The sequence below is a fragment of the Bufo bufo genome, chromosome 7 (assembly GCF_905171765.1).
Source record: "Bufo bufo chromosome 7, aBufBuf1.1, whole genome shotgun sequence".
In the NCBI taxonomy this organism is placed as follows: domain Eukaryota; kingdom Metazoa; phylum Chordata; class Amphibia; order Anura; family Bufonidae; genus Bufo; species Bufo bufo.
In genome coordinates, this window is record NC_053395.1 from 215074558 (window position 1) to 215087077 (window position 12520).

Genomic DNA, 12520 nt, shown 5'->3' on the forward strand with positions numbered 1-12520 from the left:
CCGTCCTGTGAAAAGATAGAACATGTCCTATTCTTGTCCGCAAATCACGGTGCTTGGCTCCATTCAAGTCAATGGGTCCGCAAAAAAAACGGAACACATATGGAAATGCATCCGTATGTCTTCCGTTTCTGTTCCGTTTTTTGCTGAACCATCTATTGAAAATGTTATGCCCAGCCCAATTTCATCTATGTAATTACTGTATACTGTATATGCCATACGGAAAAACGGAACGGAAAAACGGAACAGAAACGGAAACACAACGGAAACAAAAAACGGAACAACGGATCCGTGAAAAACGGACCGCAAAACACTGAAAAAGCCATACGGTCGTGTGCATGAGGCCTTAAGGAGACTGAACCTACTCCTGGATAAGGGTTCCGCTGCTTATTTGTGACTGTACACCAAGCTTTTTCTCTATAGTATAGTTTTGCCCTAAGGCTAGCCCTGACGGAAGCTATTACAGCGCAGCCCCGGGGGTCCTTTCACAGGGCCGGCATTGTTAATATAAAATGGTTAACCCTAGTGAATGCATTACTGGAGTCTGCAGTGACTTATAGGCCATATAATACATCTTCACAATTAATTTTTACATTTTCCCAATAAATGTAAAAAAAAACAACATAAACATAAGGCCTCATGCACACGACCGTTTTTTTTTACGGTCCGCAAAAACGGGGTCCGTAGGTCCGTTATCCGTGACCGTTTTTTCGTCCGTGGGTCTTCCTTGATTTTTGGAGGATCCACGACATGAAAAAACAGTCGTTTTGGTGTCTGCCTGGCCAAACGGATCCGTCCTGAATTACAATGCAAGTCAATGGGGACGGATCCGTTTGACGTTGACACAATATGGTGCAATTTCAAACTGATCCGTCCCCCATTGACTTTCAATGTAAAGTCAGGAGTTGATATACCATAAGATCGGAGTTTTCTCCAATCCGATGGTATATTTTAACTTGAAGCGTCCCCATCACCATGGGAACGCCTCTATGTTAGACTATACTGTCGGATATGAGGTTACATCGTGAAACTCATATCCGACAGTATATTCTAACACAGAGGCGTTCCCATAGTGATGGGGACGCTTCTAGTTAGAATATACTACAAACTGTGTACATGACTGCCCCCTGCTGCCTGGCAGCCCCTGATCTCTTATAGGGGGCTATGATATGCACAATTAACCCCTTCAGGTGCAGCACCTGAGGGGTTAATTGTGCGGATCACAGCCCCCTGTAAGAGATCAGGGGCTGCCAGGCAGCAGGGGGCAGTCATGTACACAGTTCTCAGTATATTCTAACTAGAAGCGTCCCCATCACTATGGGAACGCCTCTGTGTTAGAATATACTGTCGGATCTGAGTTTTCACGAAGTGAAAACTCATCTCTGAAAAAGCTTTTATGCAGACGGATCAGCGGATCCGTCTGTATAAAAAGTAACCTACGGCCACGGATCACGGACGCGGATGCCAATCTTGTGTGCATCCGTGTTCTTTCACGGACCCATTGACTTGAATGGGTCCGTGAACCGTTGGCCGTGAAAAAAATAGGACAGGTCATATTTTTTTCACGGCCAGGAAACACGGATCACGGATGCGGCTGCAAAACGGTGCATTTTCCGATTTTTCCACGGACCCATTGAAAGTCAATGGGTCCGCGAAAAAAAACGGAAAACGGCACAACGGCCACGGGTGCACACAACGGTCGTGTGCAGGAGGCCTAAAGCACATTTCCTATAGTTTTTTTGCCTACAGGTCCTATGCAGATTATGTGTCTCCATGGTAACAGACAGCAAACAAACTCTGTGTAGTGTAATCCTACAGTCTGCAGGCTCATGCTGTCTTCCATCTGGACATTTGGTAGGTTAGCCAGAGGAAAAGACAGATAGATCAGAGTATGACTGCAGGATCAGACTACACAGAGCTTGTTTGTTGTCTGTTACCATGGAGACACATAAGTCCCTATAGAACATTTTTAAAGAATGAGTAGAGCAGGGATCAGCAACCTTCAGCACTCCAGCTGCTGTAAGACTACAACTCCCAGCATGTTCTTGTAACTCCCATAGAAGTGAAAGGAGGATTCTGGGAGTTGTAGTTTCAGAATAGCTGGAGTGCCGGAGGTTGCTGTTCCCTGGCCCAGAGCAAAGTTGCTCCATTTTCCACTTTATATGCATTGAGGAAATAAAACAAATTTATTTGCGAAGGTGGATATAGCCTTTAAAAGTTGACTGTGTTGTTTCAAGGGCTAACTTGCAGAGATCGGAAGTGCAGTTGTCAATCACTTCCTACATACATATAGTCTACACTGCATGGGGTGGACTGGGGTCAACACCCATACTGCCTGATTCATTTTCTTATATGATATATGTTTAGAAACCTCCTTAACCCTAAAAAAAATCCATCTAGTGTAAGACAGTAAACAGTTGGCAGGGAGGAGGGACAGGCAGCTGCAGCTATTCTGTCATCTGATTGGTTAACGTTACCAGAAAACTCCTCCAACTCATAAAAAATGCAACAAAAAGCAAAAAAGTAACTTGTATACATTTGCACATACGGTACCAAAGGAAGCAGTGAGATTTTTTTGTGGGTTACTATGTACCCATAAATGTATTTTTTTCTCCCATACTTGCCTTGGTCAAATAGCTGAATGGACCAGTTGAATATCTCCGGGAGTTTGGAGTTGATGGGTTTGCTCTTTGGAATGAATGTTTTCACATCGGCCTTCTTGGACTCGATGCCCGGGACCTTCAAGCAGTAGTCGAGAACCCCGCTAGATCTCATGATCTGTGTGTACCCGCTCTCGCAGCCACAGACTCCACTCTGCAGAACCAAAAAAAACAGCTTGACAATCGGCAATGATAGACCATCAGACATAAACTAGGCGAACATTCTGGCGTCATACACACGAGCCCTCAACCACCTACAGAGGAGACATTTTTATCGGCTGAGTTCAATAAACGTTGACTGCAGCTCGAGCTGAAGTATAAAGAGGGATCATTGATTTCTCTGTGGGGCTGATCGATAAGGATGATAGACCACAGGCGGCTTTTCTGGTTTGGGGTTATTGATGGTCGGATTCATGTGCTGCGCTTTCCATGTCATGAATATAAAGCAAGACAAGACTTGGATGACCAAACAACAGGTATCAATAAATAAGGGAAAGCACATAAACACAGCATATTAAAGGGGTCATCCTGGGCCTTCAAAGGACTGCAGACCACTTGCCAAACACTTCCCTATAACATGCCCAGCATGCCTATGTCTGTATCAAACGCCAGTATCTATTTCCAAGCAACGTGATTTGATTAGAAAAGGCTTGAAGTTCACCCAGCATCATCCACCCATTTACAAAAGTCTTGGCATCCCATTCGAATCCCCCTTTTTGAAATGCATTGATTATGGTTGAGGAGCCACCAGGGTCGTACTGTATCTGAATCCAAATGAATGGGTGGTCACCTGTGTAGGGTCATAAGATCCATTGTGTAGAAACCCAAATATGGCATCACAAGATAATCAGGATATACCTTGTGACCACAGTGATTCCAAGGGCCCATGCTCCACCTAAAAAGACCACGGGACACATCCACCTGCAGGACATGTAATCACTAAGGTATAATAGTTCATAGGTGAATCATCGATTAAGACCCTAGTGGTCAGTGATGAGCTCCGAAGCCACCTCCAAATGGGGTGGTCTCCAGCTGGGCTTCATGGCCCACGATTTGTAAGATTCTAGGACAACTAGAGGAGCCTCTGGTAATCTGGTGGGGTAACTATTGGACACCAAAAAGGATGTCTGTTATTTTCCAAAAACAGCACCACCACTGTCCACAGGTTTTGTGTGGTCTGATACTGTGTATATTTCAGCACCACTTACTACAATGGAGCTAAACTGGAATGCCAGATACAACCCATGGACAGGTGTGGAGCCGTTATTGGAATATCACAGCCATATTTTTCTGTGTTGCACATTGGAACCATTTCAAATAATTCTCCACTTTTGAAAAAAATATAAAAAATCATAGCAAAAATCTACACATTAAGTTGAGAAACTTTGTAAATAATTTCCATTTCTTCTCTTGTACTTCTTTTCAGGTACATGCAATTTTCTTCACCATTCACACCCATATTCTGGTGGTTCCTTCTTGGGATTGTATGCCTCTTAGATCTTCCTCCAACAGACATGTGACCTAACAAATGAGCTCTAACCATGTGACATCTGAGGCCTAGAAAAACATGGCTACTCCTCCAGAAATAGCGCCACCGAACTGTGTCTGGTGTTGCCGCTCAACCCATGGACAAGAATAACATTGCTTATGGAAGAAAGCATACAACCCCTTTAATTTATGGTTAGCTTTATTTTATTTATTTCCTAGATAGGCTTGACTGTGTATTAAAAGGGGTTTCTTAAAAAAAAAAACAGTGCCGCACCTATCCAAAGGCTGTGTGTGGTATTGCAATTCAGCTCTATAGAAGAGAATGGGACTGAGCACCAATACCGCACACATCCTGATGATAAGTGCGGTGCTGTTTTAAAAGAAAGCAGCTATGTTTTTGAAACCTTTAAGCTTGTGCAAGTGAGAGATGAGACCAGTCTCTCCTGAGACAGCCGAAATGCAATGGTGAGCAGTCACTTTTACACAATCCGTTAAAGGCTGCCATCCCCTTGGAATGAATATCCTACTACAGGATCATTTGAATTGCCTTATACCGCGAATCTCCACTAGGGGGCACTATATCCTTTCACAAGACAATGCCATTGGAATGTATTTCTTCACAGACCAGGCTGGTTATGTGGTGTTCCTTTCTATAAGTAGGTTACCTGCATGCAATAAGAAAATGGTTTTTTTGCAGGGTGGATCGCAGTGTCGAACAGCTGCCGGCCGGAAATTGGAGGAGCAGCCTCCTGCAAGGAGAAAAACATCAATATCCCATATTATTTAAGCCACCATCTTCACCTGCCCCCACCCCATCTCTACGTGAAAACCCTGTGCGGAACGTTCTCCACCCTGGATGTGTTTTGTGCTGGTGAGGAGCAGAAATCAATGATAGTGTGCCTGCTGCAAATATTCCATTATATTCTGTATTATACGGCAAGGTGAGGAGGAGGATGGCGGTGCGAGCGGTTATCATAGAGGAGGAAACATTATTAGCATTTATTCATGGGAAGACAACAAATTCAGAATATTTTACAACACCGCAACATTGTATAATGTAACACCGCAACATTGTATAATGTAACACCGCAACATTGTATAATGTAACACCGCAACATTGTATAATGTAACACCGCAACATTGTATAATGTAACACTGCAACATTGTATAATGTAACACCGCAACATTGTATAATGTATGTATCATAATAGGTGCCTAGAAATTAAAGATACAGAACCTGGAAACACAAGGCACACAGGTTTAGTATATACCAGTGCTGACAGGCGCACCCCTAAAACCTCATCACATCATGGGTGTCATTGCAGGAGATGCAACTTTTTAGTTTATACTGCTTTTCCTACAGCCGACCAGCAGGGGGCATCCTAAATGCAGCCTTGGCGTGGAGCTTGAGGGCAAGTTCTAAATAATTCTTCCTTGGATCTCATCGTAAATCTATGGCAAATTGAGTGCAGGAAAACACACTACAAATCTGCCACATCTGAACTTGACCTAAGTCATGATGAAATTAAAAAGTCTATCCACAAAAAAAAAACTTTAAAAAAATCAGGCTTGATTCTGGAGTCAGGAGTATCACAATTAATGAAAGTTTGTGCAAAATAAGAAATGCGAATGGTTTAGAGCAAGGTTATGCTGCTCACCATCATCAGTACACAGCACCGTTCCTCTGTTCTGCCATACACATACTTGGCTGCCTGCTGCCACCACTAGGGGGGGCACTCTATAGACAGCTTTAATCCTGTTCACCTAGAGCGTTGTACAGATGCCCCCTAGTGGTGACAACTAAGCAGTGCTACATTAAACTGTCAGCACATTCCTGAAAATACGTGAATTCTATAAAAGTCGTTTGATATTAATTTCTGTTCAAAATGTATGAAATACCAGTCCAGGAATCTAAGAACACTGCGACATATGGCATCCCTATATAAGTAATACAGGTTAGTTCCCATCATGAGCGGACTGGCAGGAATGATCCAGGAATTTCTCCAGAGTCATAATTACAGCCTATTTATCATAAATCATAAATTAATCTGCAGTTCTTGGCAACTGCCCATCTGATGGATGGAATAAATATGTCTGGGATACAACCGCAGAGGAAGCTCGCAATCTGCAGGATAATGGGAATTAAAGGGGCCATACCATGACTAATGTAAAATATAGTACATGACAATCTCTTTCTAACAAAGCTAGAACCAGCCCTGCACCTCACATGGATCCAGAGATCTCCCCAGTCATTGCTCCAATTACTCTGCTAGCTTTATATCCAATGGGGCAGCACGTGGCTCTGCGGAATATAGTAGCGCTATATAAGTGCATAAATAAATAAATAAGCTGGCAGCTCAAGGGGAGGGTCTTTTCTGCTGCAGCTCAGGGGGGCGTGTCTGAGCTCTCTCCCTATCACAGCTCAGGGGGCGTGTCCTTTCTCTCCCTATCACAGCTCAGGAGGCAGTTGAAGGATGAAACTGAGCATGTGCGACCATCTCAGTGAGCAGGACAAAGAAATGAGAAGACCAAACACCCAGTGGCGCCATAGAGATACATTTTATTGAATAACTCAGTGGCTTTACAAAATTTGCAATTAAATGCTGTTACAAAAGTATTCAGATCCAGGTGCTGATTTGAAAACTGTAGAATATTTTTCATGGGACAGCCCTTTTAAATCAGTAATTGAGTGGTTTTATATAGGACTGCAAATAAACCCAATGCTCCAAATTCCAAAAACATCCTGAAAAAAAAAAGGTCAGTCTGATGACGCAATGCAGGAGAATGGATACATCTACAGGATTTTAGAAACGCATTAAAAACTAAAAAAATGCCTCCCCCCCCCCCAAATGCCCAGGTCCCTCACACAGATTGTACTTACATGCTCCCCGTCACCCACATCGCGACTGTTGCCCACACGGCCACTGCTGCATCTCCCATGATGCTAGGGAGGCTCGTCCACGTCGCGGCCTGCTATTGGCTGCTCCCCCTGTCGACGGATGTTTTAATCTACGCGATGGGGAGATGCAGCGGCGGCCGTGCGGGCATCAGGAGCAACGTGGGTGCCAGGGAGCGAGGTAAGTACAATCTGTGTGAGGGGCCTGGACATTTGGGTAGGTCATTTTCGGGTTCGGAAAAACCCTTTAACATTAAATCCAAAAATCCACCTACAATTCGCCCTCCATTCCTATGTAGTTAAAACCTCCCATGAGATTCAAAGTTTTCCAGCATTTAGTTTTTAGGTCCAAAATTCTAGAACGTAGCTCTACTTTTCTGTCTTTATAAAGTCTAGCATTCCGGCTGTAATACAGCCACCACTAGGGGGAGCTCATCGCCTATGGATAGCTAGAGTTAGTATAGAAGACAATGGGAGCGCCCCTATTATGTATGGAGTTAGCTCCAACTATTGGTGGCTGCTGGTGAAATCAGGGAAGCTATAAAGCCCCTTCCATGGGGTGGGGCCATCATGGGAAAGTGGAGGCGCTGAAGTGCCAGCCATTCAGTGCACTGAAGCCCTTATGTGGATAAAGATTTTTTTTTTCAAGGGAATCGCACAATCGATTTTCATAAGACAATTGATCAGCAGGATCAACCCTACCAGGCGTTGTGTTTGGGTTAATACGGTTGATCCTGCTGACAGGTTGTCTTTAAAGGGGAAGCTCTACTCTACATTACTTGTCATCTTAGCTTCCTTTTACGTCTGTTTTCACTTTTTGGTAGTTTTTTTTCCCAATGATATTAACTTCTGTAAATTCTTCAGAATATGTTACTTATTCTCCAAGTCTAATTGCGCGCCTCTGGGGAAGAAATGTTCTATAAATGCTGGTTATTTTATTCAATTTCCATTTATTTGGATTTTATCTAGTCTTTTTGCATGTACTTTTATGCTTTTCCCACTTGAATAGGAATTTGTTAATAACCGCACCTGGCAGCTTGCGAAAAATGACTGGAATATTCATAAAATGATGATTATTTTAATAGACAATATTAGCAAAGTTTTAAACACAAACATAACGGGGTTGAAATTTGGTGAAGGTGTATTTTCGTGCTCAGATAAAGCGTTCGCCATTAGCGGTTCATTTTCCTAGTGCCGCAGGGGCACAATACATATGGAGTAGGCCATGTGTAAAATCGTTTCCGACACGGCGTCCATTATGGGCCCTCTATGAACCCCCAATGGTTGTGTACATTAAGGGCGTACGTGCCATAGAGCCATCTAATGATGCTGTTAATGGGCCCCTGTAGAGAGGGGAACCATTCCAGGTTGGTCTCCTCCCCATTAGGACTCATGCACACAAACGTATTTTTTTTCCGTTTTTTTTTTTTTGCGCACCGTATACGGAACCATTCATTTCAATGGGTCCTCCAAAAAAACGGAAGTTACTCCATGTGCATTCCGTGTCCGTATGTCCGTTCCGCAAAAGGATTGAACATGTGCTATTATTGCCGCATTATGGACAAGGATAGGACTGTTCTATTAGGGGCCAGCTGTTCCGTTCCGTAAAATACAGAAATCCGTATTCTTTGTGGATCCATTTTTTGCGGACCGCAAAATGCATACGGCGTGTGCATGAGCCCTTAGAATGAATGGTGAGAACCCGCACAGGGGATGGAGTTACAGGACCTTATTTCCTGGGTGGCTAGGTGTGTGCTAGACAAGCAGCTCCTGAAAGGGCCTTCATTTTTATATTTGCTACGCAACAGCCCATTCTCTATGAATTATATAATGCATATTTGGCAGGGCCTTTCCTATATCCAGCACTGTCAGTCTAAGGGTCCATTCACACATCCGTTTTGGTGTTCCGCATCCGTTCCGATTAAAAACGGAACGTTATGCGGATCCATTCATTTTCAATGGAATCCGCAAATAATCGGAGAGCACTCATGGTGCTCTCCGATTCCGTGATTCCGTTCCGTGGGTTCCGTTATTCGGATCCTGGAAAAAAAATATACCCTGTCCTACTATTTGTCCGATTTTGCGTTCCGTCATCCCATTCTAGTCAATGGATCCGTCAAAAAATCGGATGACATGCTAAAAGCATCCTCATGTCATCCAGATTTTCGGATCCGCAAAAAACAGGAACGTTTATCTGGAAAGGTAAAAATACTGACGTGTGAATGCACCCAAAGGAGAAGGGTAGGGGTACAGAGAACACAGGGGAGATTGAGCTAGCAGTGCTCCTAGCACTATGGTCAGCACCCTGGTGCTCCAAATACCTAACTTACATAAATATAAAAAATAATATACTTCTGCACTTATTAAAGAGGAAAGGCGTATATTGTTTTACTTAGCATGATCAACCCTACCAGGCTATATGTCTGGTTTAATAGGGTTGATCATGCTGACAGAGGTTCTTTAAAGAGTTATCTAGGCTTGAGAAGATAACGCAACTTCTGGCACAGAAGAGGAGGTCACGCATAAGGATCTGATGACCAGGAAACCTCCTTCCTGTGTTAGATGTAGGGTTGTACTGTCAGGAACATTGTGGCTGCTTCTTTTTTTAGGAAGAACTTTAGCATTGTTATGGGGACACTCTGCCTGCCACTGTTACCAAGTCATTTTGGCTTGTACAGTTAAAGGGATACTGTGGTAAATTAGCATTTTAGGGGGCACCATCAGTGGCATAGCCATAATAAAACTGAAGGAACTTACATTTTTACATAAACTGAGCCCCAAAATTCATAGTTTGCACACAAAAAAGATTTCTCATTTTGCATCGTACTTGCCAAGAGTTGAAAAAGTGAGCATACTTTACTAGGAGGGGCGAGGCCTAAAAATGTATTTAACGGAGTTGTGCTACATTTGAAAGCCATGTAGCTGATCGGTGGGGGATTCTATCTCTGTGACCCCCTCTGATCCTAAAAATGGGGGTCCCATTTCCGTGTCTATGGGACTGCTGAAGATAGCCATGTACAGCACCATCGCTTGCCTGACCTGCCACTCCTTTCAGATATGGCTATGGGGCCTCTGTTCTCATCATCAGTGGGGGTGTCCTAGTACAAAGTTTATATTAGGGTCACTCCGCCTGTAGGGGGCACTGTGACTGCTGCAACTATTAGGGAACATTGTGGCTGGCTGCCATTGTACGGGGGCACTCTGCTTGGCAGGGAGTCATTGAGCATGTAAAATAAAATTGCTATAGTGCCACATACAAACCTGGGGTGGTACAAGGCTGAGAAAATGTGTTTGCCCCTCACCCAATTTCTTGCATTTTTGCTACTTTGTCACACTTCAGATCTAACTCATTTTAATACAAAAGACAAAATAAAGACAAGGAAACCCAAAATCTAGAATTTAAATGATCATTCCAGTAACTGAAGGTAAAGATTTATTCAAAACCCATATCATCCATGTAAAAAAGTAATTGCCCCCTAACCCTAATAATTGGTTTAGTTCTGGCAGAATTGCTTTAATTTGCTTCCGATGGAAGGTTTTCAGGCATGAACTGCCTTTTTAAGATATTAGAAAATCATCTGAAAGGGATTCAAACAAGGACTCCAAAACCTTCCTCTTGTCTCTTTTGCCCATTTCCAGGTGGACTTGCTTTTTCTTCAGATCATTGTCAGGGTGCATGACCAAGGTTGGGCTAGAGTTTTAGGTCATGAACTGATGAGAGGACATTTCCCTTCAGGATTTTGCAACAGAGAGCAGAATTCATGGTTCCATCAATGATGACAAGTTGTCCAGGCCATCACACTCCCACCACCATGTCTGAGTGTTGGTGTGAGGTTCTTATGGTGGAATCCAGTGTTAGTATTACACCAGATGTAATGGGACCCATGTCTTCCAAAATGTTCCACCTTTGACTTCCACAGAACATTATTCCAAAAGTCTTGGATGTCATCTAGATTTAATTTTTTTTGCAAATTCAAGATGAGCCTTTGTGATGTTTCCAGGGCCGTCTTTAACGCGGGGAAAAAGGGGCAGCTGCCCCGGGCCCAGTTGCTCCTGAGGTGCCAAAGGCAGCTGCCTCTTGAGCCCCGCTGGCCACTGCCCCATAAGACACACTTTTTCCCCCCCAAAGTAAAAATGCCCCTGCGTCTTATGGGGTTAATACTAATGAGCGCTTCCATTATGGAAGCGCTCATTAGTACCGGAGGACCAGGAAGCGGTGAAAGCTCTGTACTCACCGCTTCCTGGTCCTCCGCTGTCAGCTGTGAAGGCTGTGTGCATTGTGCCTCGGTTCACAGAGCACAGCCGACAGCAGGAGGAAGAAGATCGCGGACGGTGAGGAGCAGCGGCGTCCAGGAGCAGGAGAGGTAAGTGCTTTATTTTTTTGGTGATCTGAGGCTGGGGGCTGCTGCATTGTGGCTGGGGGCTGATTATATATGGCTGGGGGCTGATTACATATGTCTGGGGGCTAATTAAATATGGCTGGGGGCTGATATGAGGCATGGAGGACTGATATTAGTCATGGGGGTCTCATCTGAGGTCTGATTGGGGGTCTACTTTATATTGGGCTCTGATCTGAGGTCTTATTAACATTGGGGATCTGATTGGTGCTGTGAGCTTAAGTCTGATTAACATTGGGGGTCTGATTGGTGGTCTGACCTGAGGTGTAATGAATTTTTTTTTTTCTTATTTTCCTCCTCTAAAACCTAGGTGCGTCTTATGGGCCAGTGCGTCTTATGGGGTGAATAATATGGTACTTGCTTGCTCCTCCTCCCGATCTCCCCTGCCCTTTGCGTATGCCGCGCGCCGTGACGTCACGCGGAGGCACTGCAACACTAAGGTGAGCCGAGCCCCGGTCTCCTTCCTGAACTTCAGAGCAGTGCCCACTTCCAGCCCTCCGCCCAGCTGCCCAGAGCACTGATCCTGAGCCCGCTGGAGTCTTCAGAACTGTAAGTATTTACAGTAATTCACTGTGAGCTATAATATATATATATATATTGTTTTATGTGAGTAAGGACTCATGCACACGACCGGTGTGTGTTTTGCGATCCGCAAAACACGGGTGGCAGCCGTGTGCGTTCCGCCATTTGCGGAATGGCACGGACAGCCATTGATATAACTGCCTATTCTTGTCTGCAAAACGGACAAGAATAGGACAGGTTATATTTTTTTTGCGGACCACAGAACGGAGCAACGGATGCGGACAGCACACGGAGTGCTGTCCGCATCTTTTGCGGCCCCATTGAAGTGAATGGGTCCGCAACCAAGCCGCAAAATCTGCGGCTCAGATGCGGACCAAAACAACGGTCGTGTGCATGAGGCCTAAGGGTGCTGGGTGGTTGGAGAAAGGGGGGGGTCGGAGAAGTGGGAGAAAGCTACAGGTGGTAAATAGGTCAAGCTAAGGACTTATTTGTAAACCAGTTCTTTATGTTTACATTATTAAAGTTTACTACTCTATGAGGTGTGTGGATTATTTTTGTTT

General features: G+C 44.2%; 1 protein-coding gene across 1 annotated transcript in view; it reads right to left on the bottom strand.

Moving 5' to 3' along the window:
• THSD7B (thrombospondin type 1 domain containing 7B) overlaps positions 1 to 12520 on the bottom strand; it is a 594761-nt gene that overhangs the window by 2659 nt on the left and 579582 nt on the right. The window contains 3 exon segments of the mRNA XM_040440450.1: positions 2622 to 2811; positions 4811 to 4837; positions 4839 to 4894. Coding sequence (XP_040296384.1) covers positions 2622 to 2811; positions 4811 to 4837; positions 4839 to 4894 — 273 coding nt within the window.